At 39.0% G+C, this 16,884-nt stretch overlaps 1 protein-coding gene and 1 non-coding gene across 6 annotated transcripts in view; one reads left to right on the top strand and one right to left on the bottom strand.

The window, feature by feature from the left end:
• LARP7 (La ribonucleoprotein 7, transcriptional regulator) overlaps positions 1–16,884 on the top strand; it is a 22,674-nt gene extending 5,790 nt beyond the window's left edge. For 3 of the 5 annotated variants that reach the window (XM_030272136.4, XM_030272137.4, XM_072928887.1), the window contains 9 exons: positions 1,381–1,545; positions 2,040–2,148; positions 2,755–3,129; positions 3,695–3,824; positions 6,112–6,260; positions 7,117–7,235; positions 9,687–9,846; positions 11,801–11,892; positions 16,439–16,884. In XM_030272136.4, the coding sequence (XP_030127996.4) occupies positions 1,381–1,545; positions 2,040–2,148; positions 2,755–3,129; positions 3,695–3,824; positions 6,112–6,260; positions 7,117–7,235; positions 9,687–9,846; positions 11,801–11,892; positions 16,439–16,519 (1,380 nt within the window). In that variant the 3' untranslated portion in view covers positions 16,520–16,884. The remainder of the gene's footprint in view (positions 1–1,380; positions 1,546–2,039; positions 2,149–2,754; positions 3,130–3,694; positions 3,825–6,111; positions 6,261–7,116; positions 7,236–9,686; positions 9,847–11,800; positions 11,893–16,438) is intronic. The other 2 variants (XM_032748279.3, XM_072928888.1) reach the window with 1 other exon arrangement.
• Positions 4,207–4,281, bottom strand: MIR367 (microRNA mir-367). Its single transcript, NR_105657.1, is given in 1 exon segment — positions 4,207–4,281. It is a non-coding gene; the product is annotated as a microRNA mir-367 (primary transcript).

The following is a 16,884-nucleotide window of genomic DNA, read 5'->3' as shown; positions in this document are numbered from 1 at the left end:
TGGTAGATTATCAAGAAATCTGTGGTTGAGCTTTTGCTTATTTAAACCCTAGGCAATTTTTTTTACTAGATTTGAAGCCACTGTGGAATGTACTTTGTCTCTCTTTGCTTTTTATGACAAGTACAATTTTTGCTGTGTACCTGTAGCTGTTAGCTGCTGAGTTAGTGTTTTCCAGACAGCACTGAGTTTTCTCTGATAAAGATACACAATAATCATGGCCGGAATGCCAGCGCATTCAGATAAGGAGGAACTCATCTGCTCTGATGATTGCTTATTCTACAAAAGTCTGGAAAAAAAGGTGGTTGGCTTTTGGTTTTTTTAAATACAATGTCCCAGACAGAATATTTTCCTAACATGGTTACAGGAACTGCTTAGAACTGTGAAATACTTTGTCTATATCATTTTTGGATAAGATATTCTAAGTCATGAGCTACATTGTCCATACAGAGCTTAAGCGTGTGGCTAAATGTTTTGTAAATAGCTGGTATGTGGCAATGGGAGAGTAGAAGTAGTCCAGGTATTGGTGAGTTACATTTCTCTGAAATTTTCTGACTTTTTTGTATGCTTTACCATAGACTTCACTATTATACTATTAAAACTTGAAAAAAAACTTAAAGTAACGGGCTTTTCAACCTAAAGCCAAAACGTAACAAAATGTTTTTCTGAGGATGGCAAAGTTTATGAAAAAAGAAAATCTGAATGTAGTAAGTGTTTCCCTGCAAGGAGAACCTTTTAGTGCAGTAACTTGTTGTGAAAACAAAATGAAATAGTTTGGACATTATTGTTGTTTAGGCATGAATTTGAGAGTGTGAATTTAAAGTGTTCTGTTGGGTCTAGTGAGAAATCGGTGTGACACGATTTCTGTGTGGTTGGGGAGGGGAAATGCTGAACTCAGACATGGTGTCTGCAAGCTGCTAAAACCTGTTGCTATATTAAGGACTTTATAGAAGTAAAATTCAGACAACTTTGTCATCCAAGAAGCTGCCTAAAAGGTTCTGCTCCTATTGGCTACTGGCAAAGATTTTATCAGTAGTGACTCTCTACCGGACTGCAGGAATTCTTTCTGTGATAGCTTCGTGCATTACCACCAATTTAAAAAAAATAGCTTGTGCTTTGCAGAGGGTAGTTGGGGACAAACCAGTCTGGTATTTGCTCCAAGGTTTTAAATTTACCAAGAGATTTTGTGTTACAGGGATCCAGCTGCGGGTGAGCTTTTGGTATCTTGTCATGTGAAGAAGATAAGCATCTAAATTAAATACTTAATATATTTGTTATACGTATATAAATAATTAGAGATCTGTTCTCAGGTCACATTTTGTTACCTGGATACTTTGCCTCTCAACGTTTTGATATCAAACTTCCATTTTTTTTCTCCTTTAGGAGCTGCTTCCCAAAAACGTCAATCACAGTTGGATTGAGCGGGTGTTTGGGAAGTGTGGCAATGTAGTTTACGTCAGTATCCCCCGGTATAGAAGTACTGGGGATCCAAAGGGCTTTGCTTTTGTTGAATTTGAAACTAAAGAACAAGCAGAGAAAGCCATTGAGGTGAGTGCTGCTGCCTCTGTTGCTGACATTGTTCCTGGTGTCACATTGTGATAGGGATGTTGTGCTCTTTACTAGGTCACCCACTAAATCTTAGAGAAATTCCAAAAATATCACCATTTAAAAGCTTCGCTTAGCAGGAGTTAGCGCCTCTTTCCTGCTTCCAGACCTACAATCAATGTCACAATTCTTTAAAGATTTAATTTTATTAATAACCTGAAGACTTAGAACTATAATGGCCTATTTTTTTTTTTTTGTGAGTAATCTAGTTGGCCACACTTGGCATCTTTTACAGAAAAAGGTCTCTGTGTAACAAAAAATGGTGTTTAAATTTCATCAAGCAAGCATAGTCATACCTAATTTTCTGTGCTGAAATGTGATTTGAAAGTATTATATATTGAAGTGTGATAAAGATTCTTGGGTTCAACTTGGATCCAGACTCTTTAAAGAAAGTATGGTTTTGTGGTGTTATGTGGTTCTCGATTTCCTTGTTTTAGTTTTTGAATAATCCACCAGAAGAAGCACCGCGGAAACCTGGGATTTTCCCCAAAACAGTAAAGAATAAACCAGTTCCTACACTGAATTCAAGTGACAACACTGTAGTAGGTGAGTGGTACTAAGTTATTGGGATGAAGGAAGTGTTAAGTTTCTTGGATCGGTTTTGTGCCTCAGCTTCTGAAGAGAAAATTCTCATTTTCTGTGTTACTGCAGTTCGATTTAATGTGTTTTAAAAGCTTTTCAGAAAAACAATTCACCTTGCTGCATTTGGCCAGTATGGGCTGAGGTATGAAAAATCTACTGTAATTTACAAACCAGTATCCCAGATTTATGTTACAACCTCATCACTCAAACATTTTGCCTCATTTCTGGTGGCGTAATACAATTTCCCCAGACAGCCTCTCTCTTTTTTGTAAGACTGATGATAAGTCACATTAATATTCCTCACAATTATCACCAGTTCTTTGTTCTACCAGCAACTGTTAAGTAGAAACTAAAAAATGAAATCAAACCGGTGGTTTCCAAACCATGCTTTAGACTCAGTTTATTTCTCTCCTCAAAACAGCCAGGAGAAACTTTGTGTCCACATCTTGCATCTCTTCCATAGATTGGGAACCCAGTTTATCATGTGCTGCTTTCATTTTGCAGCTTAAGTAAATAATATAATCCAGTGTTTAATCATGGGCAGTTTTAAATGTTGTGGTTTTAATCCAGAAGAGAAGAAAAAGAAAAAAAAGAAGAAATCCAAAATCAAGAAAGAGAGCAATGCACAGGCAGCTGCAGAGCCAAAGGAATCAAACACTCACGCTACAACAGAGCCAGTACCCAAGTCTAAAAGACACAGGACTCCATCAGAGTGTTCTGAGATGGAGGGAACTGAGGCTCCCAAGCAACCCTCCAAAAGGGAGAAGAGGAAATGGGACAGAGCAGAGAGCTCAGAGGTAACCTGGGAAAGCAGGCCAGGAAAGAGAAAAATAACCACCTCGGGAGATGGTGAGACATCAGCTCCAAAAGTTAGGAAAACTGCTGAAAAAAATGAAGTTGAAACAGTAAAAGAAGAAACAACAGAGGCTCCAAAAGATTCCAATGGTAAGGATTCTTACCTCTTTTTATTAACTAGATTTCTCTGCATGAATTAAATGGAACTGTATATATCCCTTATGGATGAGGAGTGATGGGATATGGATATAGTGGGAGCGTTATATCACCTTTGGCATATTAATGTTCCCTGCACTTAAAATTAAACCTTGTAGTCACTCTAAGGAGAGGACCTGCACAGGGAATGAGGAAGAACTTGCAAGAATTAGGGAAATCTAATCAGATGTCAAAATAGTTCAAAGAAGTTCATATTGATAGAACTTGAGTGAAGTAAAGTAAGGGTTAAACAGACAGGCTGGGCAAAAGGAGACAGCTCGGGAACACAGATAAATAAATTAAAATACAAAAGGGAGAAGCTAATGATCCGTTTGTTGCATGAGATAAGAAAAGGTGCATTGAAATGAGATTTAGTGTAAGAAGCTAAGTAAACTCAATGAAAATGGACCAGAAGTAGTTAATGCAAAGAACCTGTAGATATTGAATATGATTTTTTTGTAATAATGGTTAAACTATCCATGTTTGAATTAAACGTTTTTATTTATCTGTTTTAATATAGAAGTTTCTGTAGAAGAAGACAAAGATAAAAAAGACACATCCCTTTCCAAATCTAAAAGGAAACACAAGAAAAAACACAAAGAGAGACACAAAATGGGTGAAGAAGTCATCCCCCTCAGGGTACTCTCCAAGTAGGTGACATAAATGACCTGTTTTCTGTGATATCATAGATTTATTTTCTTTGATAGTAGTACTAGGGAAGTGGTTGGCTGGCTTTGTAAAGGGACCTCCTAAATGAGAACAAGTTCCTCTAATTTTTTTGTCACACCTACTGTAATTATGAAGTATAAACCCTGGGGGATATTGTAAATTTTGTTGCTTTGTGGTACCACATTTTTAATGTTTGTGCAATGTGTGGATGTTCAGGTTTTCCTGCAGAATGCAGTTTTTTGTCACTTGTAGGAAAATTTGAGTAGCATGTTTTGTATAGTTTATTAAAGTTTTATTGCTTAAAACTTTATTTTCACACATTTCAAACCATTGAAGTTATTTCTGAAGTCTTGATATGTCTGACAGTCCATCACCATTGCTAAAGTGCAATTCCAATTTTTATACAACAGAGTTGCATATTAGCAACAGTATTAGTCTGTAGCAAGATTGAGGAGTCTTCATTGCTTCATGTGTATAAATTTCTGCAAACCGTATAATCCAAGTATTGGGCTTTTAGGAGTCACCACAACTAAAACATGGAAGCACTTACTTTTTAGGCATCCAGCAAGTACCTCCATGTTAAAGTAGAGGGGGTCCTTGCCGCCTTGTGCTGCAAAATTGTGCTTTATGTAGAAACACATTTTTAAAATTTGATACATTTCCAGAGGAAAGTGTTGAGGTTAAAAGGATTCACCACCACTAAAACATGGAAGCACTTACTGTTGTGAGCCAAAGCAAGCACGTCCACATTTAAGTTGTGGGGGTCCTTCAGGGGAAAAACGACATAAATATAAAACAAAAATGCAGTAATAAAAAACATCTAGGCACATTTCCTGTAGGAAGTCTTCGAACATTAGGATCCACCGCCACTGAAACATGGAAGCACTTACTTTTTTAGGCAGCAGGTACCTCCATGTTAAAGCAAAGGGAGACCTTGAAAATTAAAAATCGCTTCAGATTAACTTTAGGCACTTTATCTGCTCACAGCTAAACTTCCTTTTGCTGAATCTAAAAATCTTCAGTATCTAAAAATCTTCAACTGAAGTGCAGACCAAAAAAAAAAAAAATATATAATCCCGGATTGCGATCAGGATTCACCTCTACTAAAACATGGAAGCACTTACTTTTTCTATGTCACAGAAAGCACCTCCATGTTAAAGTAAAAGGGGTCCACAAAAAAAAAAAAAGTTTATCGGCGGAACTTGTCCTCTGCCATCGGCATTCTGAGCAAACTGCAACAAACACAAGAGTTTTGGTTAAAAGTTATTCAATTCTAGCAAAAGGTAAAATGTTTAAAGAGTATAAGCATTGCAAATACTTACCTCCATGATCTCTTCCTTTGGCAAGCCACAAAGTTTCTCCTTGAGCTCGTATTTATACCAAACCTTGCTATGGGATGGTGTTGCCTTTTTATCTCCAAGAATCATTACGTGGGTCTTTTGTTATTTTAATGCCTTTGCTCTGCTGAGAATGTATGATCCTGGGCGAGTCTGGATGCTTTTTTGAAGTATACAGTTGTCACTGTTAACAGCTAAAACCATTACCACAAGATATCCTCCTCTTTAAAAATCCTCTATCAGCTTGTTTGATAGCACAGATTAGGGTAACAATGAGTCGTTCTCACAGTGGCACTGCGGGCATTGTGTTGCTGTGGAGCAAAGCTCTCGCTGTTTGCAGAAACATCTCCATGTTAAATGTATGTAAATATATAAATTGCTTCCATGGGGGGGTATTTTTTAACCAAAATCCATTTGAATAGGGAGGAATGTCGTTATCTAGGTAGATTTTTGGTGAGTTTAACCAGTAGTCGATTTTCCATCAATGATTTTTTTTCTAGAAAATGAATGACTGATTCTTAATATAGTGACACAGGAGCGGGTTCACTGAACTAATTCAGTGAATTGAGAGTTCACTGTCTCTGAATTAACTCTGAATTCGGTGCTTGTGCTCTGTGTAGTTCTAGTGGAAAACACAGTTCATCAAACTCTTCTCTATGCTGTCTGAATATTTAAAGCAAATTAGAAAGCCACTCTGTTAGAATGATAGGTTGGTGTTGTTGGATTTTGCTTTTTGCAAAGTCCTGGGAAATTGAGTTAGGGACAAAATTGAATTTGACTGAAGTGCAGGGAGATTTCCAGTAACAGAATGGTCTGCACTGTTCACCAAGTCCACCTAAAGCTGTTTGTAACCTGTTAAATTACCATTAAGTCTTGAAACATCAGTTTCTTGTTTGCAACTGATATCTTGTGTCTGTGTTGCTGCTTTTAGGACTGAATGGATGGATTTGAAGCAGGAATATTTGGCTCTGCAGAAAGCCAGTATGGCCTCCCTAAAGAAAACGATGTCTCAAATCAAACCTGAGCCCGTGGGAGAAATGGAGACGGAATCTGGTGTGCAGAAATCTGAAAATGGCAAAAGTAATCTTGGGTTTTGTCTTGTTTCCTTAGTGTTTCTCCTATGCTAACACAAGTGGTGCAAGACCCTGGTCTTGCACAGACACTGCCACAAGGTTTTATTTTGTAAAATGCTGCTGTTTTCTCAAAATGTCATATAGTAAAAGTTACTCCCTCCCTGTACTTAGATGGATTTGGTACTAGGGGAGTTATGTAAGTAAATACTAAAGTGATTTCAGCATATTTCAGTAGTACTTGCCAGGCTTACAGATATATTTAGGTAATTGTAATTATTAGGCCTCAGAGACATAAATGAACAATCAGTTTTCTTGGTGGGTGCTGCAGCTTGGACCAGATCTGCTTGGATTTAACTGTACCGCAGGTACTAAAAAAACCAGCTTGGAATTGGGCTTTATCAGCTCTAGGGACAAGAAGAGCTTTGAAATTATATCTTTGTAGTTAAATTTCTACTTTTATTTCTGGTTTATCATTCTTCTTTATTTTATTTTTCCTGAATATTCTGTGCTTCTCTTCACTAACCTCAACACTGATGTTCCAGTGGGCCCTCTGCATGTTTTTAATCACTCTATAACTGCGGGGTTACTATTGGTACAATATAAAATGTCTTTATAGGAAGGACCCTATGGCCTGTAAAAATGTCTCAAAGACTTTTTCTTGAAGCTGTTTCATTTTTTAGTAAAACTGACATGAACCTGTGGAGAATCTTGATCCTTCTTTTAATAAACCTCAAACCGCAGTAACCGTATTTGATGCTTGTTTACATTGTTACTTCTGTGCTTTCATAATGTCTTAATTTTTTCAACCTGATAAATGTAAAAACTTTTTTCTATCCCCCCCCACCCCGTTTTTACTTGACCAGCCGCCAGTGAAGATTGTGCCCCTCCCGCCAAGGCCAACACAATGGGGCCTCAGTTTGTCAGCGGAGTAATTGTGAAGATCATTAGCACCGAGCCCCTGCCGGGCAGGAAGCAGATCAAGGTAATGCCTTTGTAACCTCAGGGTAGCTGTTAGCCTTTCCTCTTACCCTGCCCCCCAAATGTTTGAATATGGAATACCATTTCACCCAGTCTCAGTGATTTTTTTTCTTTCTTTATGTATTTGGCCAGTAGCTGAGTACAAATTTTTTAGTGTCTGTTAATGGTAGATTTTTCAGTGGCAAAATAGTGTGAAGGAGGATGTTTCACAGTAAAACGAAGCTTTTAGTGTGCTTGGAGCAATGTCAAGTTTATCGTGAAAACATTGAGGAGAATAAGCAATGTTCTGTTGCTTTTCGGTTTAAAAAAAAAGAGCTGGAGAGTTCTTCAGTCTTCTGCATTTGTCACTGTGCCAGTCATCCTGACAAGAGAGCTATAAAAGTCTACCTGTGGGGACTTGTAAAAGTTTATGGTGTTTTTATCATTAACGGGAATTTGGGGGCAGGAAAATGCTCTCTCCATGAGAAACCAATTTTCTTTATTTCAGAAACAATTTTATAATGACAAAATACTCCATTTCAAGGAGAGTTACAGCAGTGGAACTTGTTGATTCAGTCTCTTTTTTTCCTAATGCAAGTGCTTATTTTTCTCGATTTAAAAAGTGGTTAGATACCTTCAGGTTTGTGTGATGACACAAACCAAGTTCACACATAAATTCTTTCTAAGGAAAATAGCAGTTTTAAGCTGCATCCTTTTGAAATTGAAATATTAAGAGTTTTCCAAAGAAAATAAGAGTTTTTTTCCAGATCCTGTATTTTCTATTAATTTTTCTGTTAATGTTACACAATTCCACTTTAGGATGGGTAACAGCTGCAAAGAATTTGAACTTCAACTCAGGTTAGTGCGCACATATCCAGCCCACTCAGGACAGTGAGGGAATGGTTTAAAATGCAAGTTCTGCTACTGTTTATCAAACATTTGTAACCACGGAGGCCATTTCGAGTCACCGGCTGCTTGCCAAGTGTGTGGAGCTTGGTGTGTACATAAACCTAAGCCACATGAGAGACTGTCTCACTAAAAACCCTCATCTCACTGTGGTGGGGTTTCAGCTTAATCAGCCTGGTCTTTCTCCCTGTGTTTGGAGGCAGCTGTCTGAGTGCTGGGGACACAGAGACAATGTGCTGCAAGTTGTTCCTGTAACCTTTGAGGGGCCTCTTGGACTTTAGGATATACCTTACTGGTTTAAGTTTGTGTCACACCCTGATAGGCTGTGGGTAACAGGACAGCTTAGTATTTAAAAAGCAGAAAACTGAAATTCTTTTGATACTTTTTTTTTTTTTTTTTTTTTTTGCCACACTAGTTGCATAACTTTGTGGAAGGCAGAAGTCCAACCAAACCTGGTGTTGCTGTGTCACTGGGCTGTCAGCTGCAGCAAACTGCCACTAAGCAGTGCTTCAGGCCTTTTTTCCTCTCAGATTTCCAGAACTAAGCTGCATTTTTCGTTATATGGAAGCATTGATGCATTCCACACAACTCGGAAAGGTCTTTGCAGTGTAGTTTAAATATTATTTTGATATTTACACTTCTGTGCTTCCTTATTTTGCCCTTAAGGTGCTCCTCATCCTCAGAGCTACTAACTTTTGCCAGCTCCAACAAACTGTTAAGTTAGTTTTAGTTTTCCATGAAACAATCACTTGGGGATAACAAAATAAGGCTGGAAAGTAGCTTTTGTTGGCTCTCAAATGATCTTAATGGTATTGTCACTTAATTTTTGTTTTGTTTTAAGGTTGCCCTTGGTAGGGGAGGGTTAAAAGCAGTGTGTGATTCCTGAATGGAAGCGTCTTACTTGAGAGGCCTGCTGTGAACAAAATTGACTAGGAATGTGTGGTCCTACTTAATTTCCCTAACAGCAGGAATTACAAGTGAAGTGCTTCATCTGCAAGAGCATTTGTGACTCTTCTCCCTTTAGCTGTCAGTGAAAATTTTCAGGCAGAGGTCACTTCATAAAGATAGAGTTGTTTTACTACTGCTCCTTTCTCAAATCATCTGCCATGCATGAGCTTGCTTTTATACATTTAATGTGTAGAATGAAGTTTGATATTCTTCTCTTAGGCTGAGATCTATCGATGTTATCGTGTACAGTTTTTACTTTTGAAAAAAATCAGATACAGTGTTGAAATAAATGGGTGATGATCCATTAGTAAAATGATACCATAACATTTCCAGGAATTACTGCTTTAAATTGTTAATGGGAGTGCAGGATGAGAGATAGATGGGTAGATGTTGCAGGCTCATAAATCAGAATTCAGTTATAACCTTCTTAGGAAAAATATGTTAATTCAAAACTCTTTGACAAGGGATTGATTGATTAAATGACAAAGTTCAGTTACTGCCTCCTACTTCATGACCTTTTTGAAAATGGTAACGACCTCTAAATGGAATGGTCAAAAGTCACTCTTTTTAGTTCTCTTTTTGAAGGCTGATTTATGGTGTGTGTTGTCTCATGCTCTGACAGGATGCTCTGGCAGTGCTGGCTGAGGTGGCTTATGTTGACATGCTGGAGGGGGACACTGAATGTCACGTCCGTTTTAAGACTCCTGAGGATGCACAAACTGTCATGAAATCGTACAAAGAAATACAGATCAAAAACAACTGGAAATTCGAAGTTCTCACTGGTAAGACTTCTTTTTTTCATAGAAGTACAGGAGAAGCCTTAATTACTGTGAAAGGGATCATTCCTGGTAAATTGATGGATACATTTAGACATCTCATGAGAAAAAGATTGCGTGTTTAGTTGTTTTATTTTCTGGGAGTCTTCTCATTTTGCAATTACTGTCACCATTCAGAGCAAAATGATGATTTTTGCTTGCTGTTACAAACTTAATTCTGTTATTTTTAGATGGATTTGCTTCACTTTCAATGGCAAAGGACTGTAGAACCTAATTAATTTTGCAGCTTTTTGACTAGAACATTCTGATAATGCAAAAGAATTTTAAAGGAAGACTTTCTTGAAAATACTGAGCATATGTGTGAAATGACATGGCAAGGATCTAACAGCACGGATACGCTTAAAGTGGGTGTTAGCACTTACCCGCTAATTGATCTTCACTTTTCAGGAAGTTGAATAATTTAGGCCAAAATAAGAAGGGCTTTACTTTTCAACTTCATTTTAATGTGTGTTGTTTCTTTCTGAAATGACTGTGCTGTTCTAAATTTGTATCTTGTATTAGTCTGGATTAGTTTGCCAAGTGTGGAGTAGCCTCTTTGTGGGACTGAGGGATAGAAAAAAGAGGAAGTCTGTCAAACTTAGTGTATTCATAAAGCTTTTGTATTTGAGATATGCACCAAAAATTGTAAATATGGAAAAAGAACCCAAACAGGTTAAACAGTCAATATGAGACTGCCTCATCTGTATTTAAGTATTTTTCCCCACACCTGCCTAAATCCTCATTTAGGAACCAGTCTCCTGGGTGCAGGGATGTAGATGCCAGTTAAGGATTGCAGGAGGAGAAGCTTTGATGGAAGCATTAACCTTCATGATCATATCAAAGTTAATTGAAGTTTGAGACTCAGTGAGTGCTGCTAATGTCATTTGGAGATAGATTTGTCTCCCGTGTGCTCTGTGTTTCAGAGATCCAGAAATAACCTCAGATTTTGTGTTCTACAGCTGTGTGCTCTGTGTCTGTTTGTTTGTCTCTGGTTTTGAATCCTTACATCAGAGTGTAGTAGGAGATTAGGAATAAGTACTACACTGTAGGAGCATTCCATTCATGGTCTTAAGATTTATTTCTTTTCTAACTGGCTCATTGAAATGAGAATGGAAAAGCTTTCCAGGAATGCACAAAGGACTCACTGTAAGGATTTTTGTTTTTTCTTGGTGGCAGAAGGTGAAAGATGAAAAGGAAAGAATCTTTAATGCTCTCTACAGCAGGGACTAAAGATTTCCCAGTAGTATTTTACTCTTCAGGATTTGACTTTAAGCATCTTCAGCCTGGCATCTGGCAAGATGGTGAGCATCTGTGATCACGTTAACTTTTGCAGGAATCTTTTCTGAGATCATTCAGAAACTTCCCTGTGGCTGAAGATGAACCCTGAGATGGTGCAAAATGATATCACAAAATTCTCATTGTGATAATTACATCACAAACCAGAAGGAGCAGTGGCAATCTGCTTCTTCCCTGCAAAGTAGCTGCTGAGAAAAGCTGCAGAATTTTTTGCTGTTGTATTTCTGCCCCTGTTCAAATATTCCTGACAACTCATGAAGTCCCCAGGCAATGGTTTTGATGAAACAAAATAGTCTCAATTGTTCTAACAGTAATTACTTTTTTGTTGTTGTTGTTCTCTTGTTTGGTAGCTATTTAAAATGTGTCAGAGGTTGAGTACATCAGTAAATCAAAGGGGCCTGTGTGTGCTGTGGTGAAACTTCAGCTAAAACTCAGCTCCTTTTGCTGATGACAGGTAGAGAGCAACTCTATGTGGCTTCTGTGGATAGGAAATTTAAGACTACTGGGAAAGTACTTGTTTGGTTTCCCTAACAAGTATTTTCATGAGTGTTTACCTTATAAAAGATTTCATCCACTTCTTGTGGTTACGTTTATTGACACTCCTCAATGTCAATTTTCCCCCAAGGTGACCATGAACAGCGTTACTGGCAGAAGATTTTGGTGGACAGACAAGCTAAGCTGAACCAGCCTCGCGAAAAGAAGCGGGGCACTGAGAAGGTAACCTACAAATCTCAGCTTTTTCCTCTACAGCCACGGCCGAAAACATGACACTGTTCCTGCATTGCTCCACGTGGTTTGATACTCTGTGTATTTAATTCTGTTAAATCACTTGCTACTGACCTGGCAGCAAGGGTTTTACAGCCACAAAGTAGAGAGTGTGGCTGTCCTGCTCCAGTTGACAAGTGCAAGGCTTGTCATTACAGGGACAACTGGAGAAAGTTAAGTCCGTGACTAAAGGCCTGAACTTAATTTGTAAGCTGGATTTCTTTTGAAACCCTGTCTGGATGAGCTCATTAATAAGCTAAGTAGTCTTGATGTGCTCTAGTGAAATCAAGTCTAGTGCTACACTCTTAAATCTCTGTTATGATCCAGAAAATAATTTTCTTGAGAGTGAATCTCATTTCCCTCACAATCAACACAGTTTTATTTGTGCTGTGGCAAATGCTGGTGTGTTCCCAGAGTTCCAGCCAAATCTGGGTGCTGCTGCCAGCATCCATGGCTGTACAGCTTCCAGTTCCAAACTGGGACATTGCAGCCTCCTCCTCGCTATGCCTGTGGGGCTGCAGCACTGAGGGAGTGTTGAAATGAACTTGCAGGCTGCAGCCTCTACTCCAGCCCCAGCAGATCCTTCCAGGCATGAAGTGTTCCTTGATTAAGCCAGTCAGATCCCTGACTTGACAGAGAGGAGCCAGAGAGTATTTCACGGACGTTTTATTGCCAGGTTTGCTTCACACACATTCCAGATAAGGTTTCTGAGTTGGCTTTAGCCTGAATTTTTTTTTTGCTGTGGCTTGCAAAACTTCGGAATCATCTGACCTTAATTATTTGTTGTTGACTTTGGAGACTCTTTGTTTCCTGGACTCTAAGGAAAAAATATTGTCCCATACAAAATGGAAAATAAATATTTCATTGACCTAAAGGAACAGCAATCATATGGGTCAAAACCTTATCTTGCACAAGGTGTATTTTTTGTGTCTTATCCTGTTTGTGTGAATGTTCTTTCAGAGATCCTGCAGATAAGTGAGTTGAGTTTTTTTAAACAAAGATGTGCATAAAGAATTTGCCCAAAGGTCTAATTTAATTTTCTTGTAAGCCTAAAAATGGCATTGATTCGAGCCATTTTTCTTTAATATAAACAGGAAGGGAATTTGGAATTTGAAAACCACAGCTTTAGAACATTTGTTTGATTGCTGCCAGGATTTTTTTTTTAATGTACTTTTACTTTTTTAAACCAAAGATGCCACTGAGACCTTTGACTTGAATTTTGACTGTAGGAGCCCTTGCTATCAAGTTTCTCTTCTTCGTCTTTTGAAGATTGGTATTTGTTGACCAAGCTTGTGTAAATTGGGCAGTAATGTACCTCATCTAGGCTTGCAAATACAAACTGTCTCGGTTCTGCCTAACAATTGGCAGCACAAGGATGCAAACTCCTGCTCCTTCCCCCTGCCCATCACCTTGCCACACAGGGAGGTGTGAACTTCAAAGCCAGGGAATTCTATTTAAATGCTAACGCTGTTAAGCAAAACATCAGGGCAAGAATGCCTCGCTGCAGTCAGTAAGTCTTAACCCCTTCCTTGCTTGTAGACAGGCTGTATTCCTGAAATACAGACGGTTAGTAAAAAAATATTTTTCTGTTCATTAATATTTTCCCATTTGAAAATTTTTCTTCAGTACTTCCAAGGTGATTTATTTTCAACGTCTCAGAGGTAGAAAGAAGTAATATAATAATGCATAATTTAACCTATTCAGTAAAACGTGCCATTAGTGTGCCTTTCTTGTCAAGGTCTATTCTGTTTATGACGTTTGAAATCCCTTACAACATTTTCAAGTGGAACTTGTTGCCTGTTAGCTGCATTATGACTGAAATTAAGGCATCTTTTTTTTTTTTTTTTTTTTTAATTGGTGTTGAAATGCATGGACTGCATCCCATCACAGGCAGCACACAGTGTTTGAGTTTAGGCAGTCTGATTCTTCATGTTTTTTAAAAAGTCCAGGCCTCTTTGGCTTTCCTCAGGATAATGGTAATGGATCACTGCAGCAGATAGCTGGTGCAGTGCCCAAAACCAAACAAGTGGTAGAGATTTCACTTTCTCTGGCATAGTTCCTATAATAAACCAGATGTCCAAAAGAGATAGGCTGTCCCTCAGAAAAGATCGGGCCATCCCTTGGAATGAAAAAGGTGTCCAATGTCTTTCCCCCAGGCCTGGTAGATTGTCACCTCTCTGCTCCGAACTCTGCTGCCCCTTCCCAATCCATCTTCCCTTTTGTCTGTTTAACTGCCTGATGAAACCACCTCCGTGATTTACTGATACAGATGGAAAACTTCCAGCCAGAGCTGCTTTTTAGGGCAGTGCCACTTTATTCAGGCCTAAAGCAATTCATCAGTCTGTAGCCTTAAACTCCAGACTGGTCGGAGTCTCCCGTTGCCAAAGCCAAGGCGTGAGTGCCTGCAAGCTTCCCTCTTGGATCCTCCTCTCCTGCAGGGAGATGCTGAGCCTCCTTTGCACCTTGGACGCCTTCCACCGGGGGAAGGAGGAAGTTTAGGAGAGTGGGAGGGGTGGTAGAAGTGAAAGGCATTTGGCGAGGGGGTGAGAATTTGGGAGTGAGTATTTGGGAAGGGCGGAATAATTTGCAGTGGCAAAGGAAGACGGTGGGAATGTCTGGGCACAGCAACTTCCTGATGATGATGCCGGTGGCTTGGGGGGCTGTGTCCTTGCAAGACTGGGCTGCTCCATGTCTGTGGGGCTGTGGGACAGCTGCCACCCCGGAACACCTTTCCCTGGTGTCTGTGGAAGGGCTGGATCCCTGTTTGGATTCAGGAGTAGCTGGGTGCTTACACGTAGGTGTTGGTACTGGTTTGATGAGCTAAAAATGGAAATCTTAGAGGCCTCTTGCAAATTCTGGAATGGAAACACTCAGCAATATGAACTAGACAGGTCATATCTTAGAACTTCCCAAGTTTGTCATTCTCCATCCCATATGCTGAAGGAGTAAACCACTGTCCTCTGCTTCTTCTTAGGGCTGAACTATTTTAGCTGAACTGCTTTTTTTTAGGCATCAGAGAATAAAAGCTTGAGGTCATTTTTATTGCTGGAAATTGGTTGGGAAACCTCAGATCTTGCCTGCCACAGTGAGTGCAGCAGCACAACATGAACCTCCATGCTGTGTGCAGGACTCAGTCATATGCAGAAATAATAAATAATTTGATTTGTATGTGAACTCTTTCAAATCTGGCACACTGGATTGCCTGGGGTGCAAGTGACCCCATAACACCAGCTACTATGGCTGCGTAGTCCCCAGCAGAGAAGTTGCTGTGGGCTTTTCTTTGGGTTTTTTGTCGTTGTTTTGGTTTTGTTTTGTTTTTTGAGAGGGTGGTGATTTTGGTTATTTTGGGGGGGGGTTGTGGGGGTATTTTAATTTTTTGTTTAATTTTTGATGGCATTTTTGTGTTTTGTGTGAGTGCATTTTCATGTAGTTTCTTGTATTGGTTTGTGGTTCCTGTATATGTGTGGTTTTGTGTATATTGTAATGGGATTTGTGGGTTCTGTACGTGCCTTTGTTGATTTTTGTGGGATTTGGGGATTTTATATGTACTTCTAGTTCTCTTCATGTACTGGGACTTTGCAGTTGTTTTGAGAGGCTTGGCTGAGTTTTGGTAATTTTTTTCATTTGGGTATTTTTTTGGCAGATTACATATTTTCAGGAGTTGGTTTTGGTGCTTCTTAGTGGGTTTGGGTTTTTTCTGTTATTTTTAAGGAGGCTGGTGGGGCTTTGGGGCAGTGGGGAGTTGGGGGTTCTGTATGTGCCTTCGAGTGTGTTCATGTGTTTGATTCTGGGGGGGGTTTTTGTGCCTTCAGGTCGTGGTGTTGTGTTGGTTTGTGGTGTTTCTCCACAAGCTTTGTGTGTGTAATTTTTTTTTTGATTTGTGGGTTTTGTACGTGTTTTTGTGTGTATTCTTGTGCTGTTACAGGAAGTCTGTGGTTACTTCATGTTCCTGTGTGGGTTTTAGGGATTTTGTGGTTTCTGTGCGTGTTCTTATGTGAGTTTGTGGTTTCAGTGTGAATGTTTTTGCCTGGGTTTGGGGTTTTTTGAGGCACATGGGTTTTGTGTGTATTTTCAGTGTGTTTGTGTATTTGATAATGTATGGGGTTTATGAGGGTTTTTTATTTAGTGTTTCTTTATTGCGGTTTCTGTGCTTCTGTGGTTTTTCTTCAGTGGGTTCGTGTGAAGTTTCTGTGGTGTGCTAGGGGTTTTTCCTGATCAAAATTCCACAATATTCATAAAGCACTCTTTTTGTTTTTTTTTTTTTTTTTTTTTTTTTGTGGTTTAACCTTGTTTTTCCTACATCAGTAGAAAAATGAATGTAATAAAAAGATAGATTTTTTTTTTTAGCTTCCTATATGAGGTTGTATTTTAGGATTTTGAAATTGCAGTTTCCATGTCTTCAACCATGTTGGGAGGAGGGAGGGATAGAATATATCCATGATTGTAAGATCAAATCCTAGCAAAATCTGATTTTCCACATAATTTTTCCTGCTTGCAGTTGATTGCCAAAGCTGAAAGGATGCGACTGGAGAAGACTCAACAGACAAGCAAACACATTCGCTTCACTGATGACAACTAAGCATGGTTGATGGTGAGCTTGGAAGTGAACTGTAGGTATTCCAAACAAAACAACCAAAACCAGCCCTCACAACCGCTGCTGCTTACAGCAACTAAACCCGGGCCCTTGGATCCATAACTGCAGACTGCAAGTGTGAAGATTGGTTCTGAATCCCATTCTTAATATGCTGAATGTTTACTGCTTCTGAGCCCTTAGGTAAAGCTTTTTGGAACATGTGTATGATGAGATCTTCCTTTAGTTCACTTCCAGTTTGTTGGGATTTTTTTTCAGGTTTTTTTTTTTGGGTGGGGTTTTTTTTTGTTTGTTTGTTTTGTTTTTCTATGTTTTATACACTAGGTTATAAAATAAAATGCTTGAGAATTTCA

This window comes from Taeniopygia guttata, chromosome 4, assembly GCF_048771995.1.
Source record: "Taeniopygia guttata chromosome 4, bTaeGut7.mat, whole genome shotgun sequence".
Classification (NCBI taxonomy): domain Eukaryota; kingdom Metazoa; phylum Chordata; class Aves; order Passeriformes; family Estrildidae; genus Taeniopygia; species Taeniopygia guttata.
Note: the sequence above shows the minus strand (reverse complement) of the source record. Positions and strands in the feature narration are given on the sequence as shown.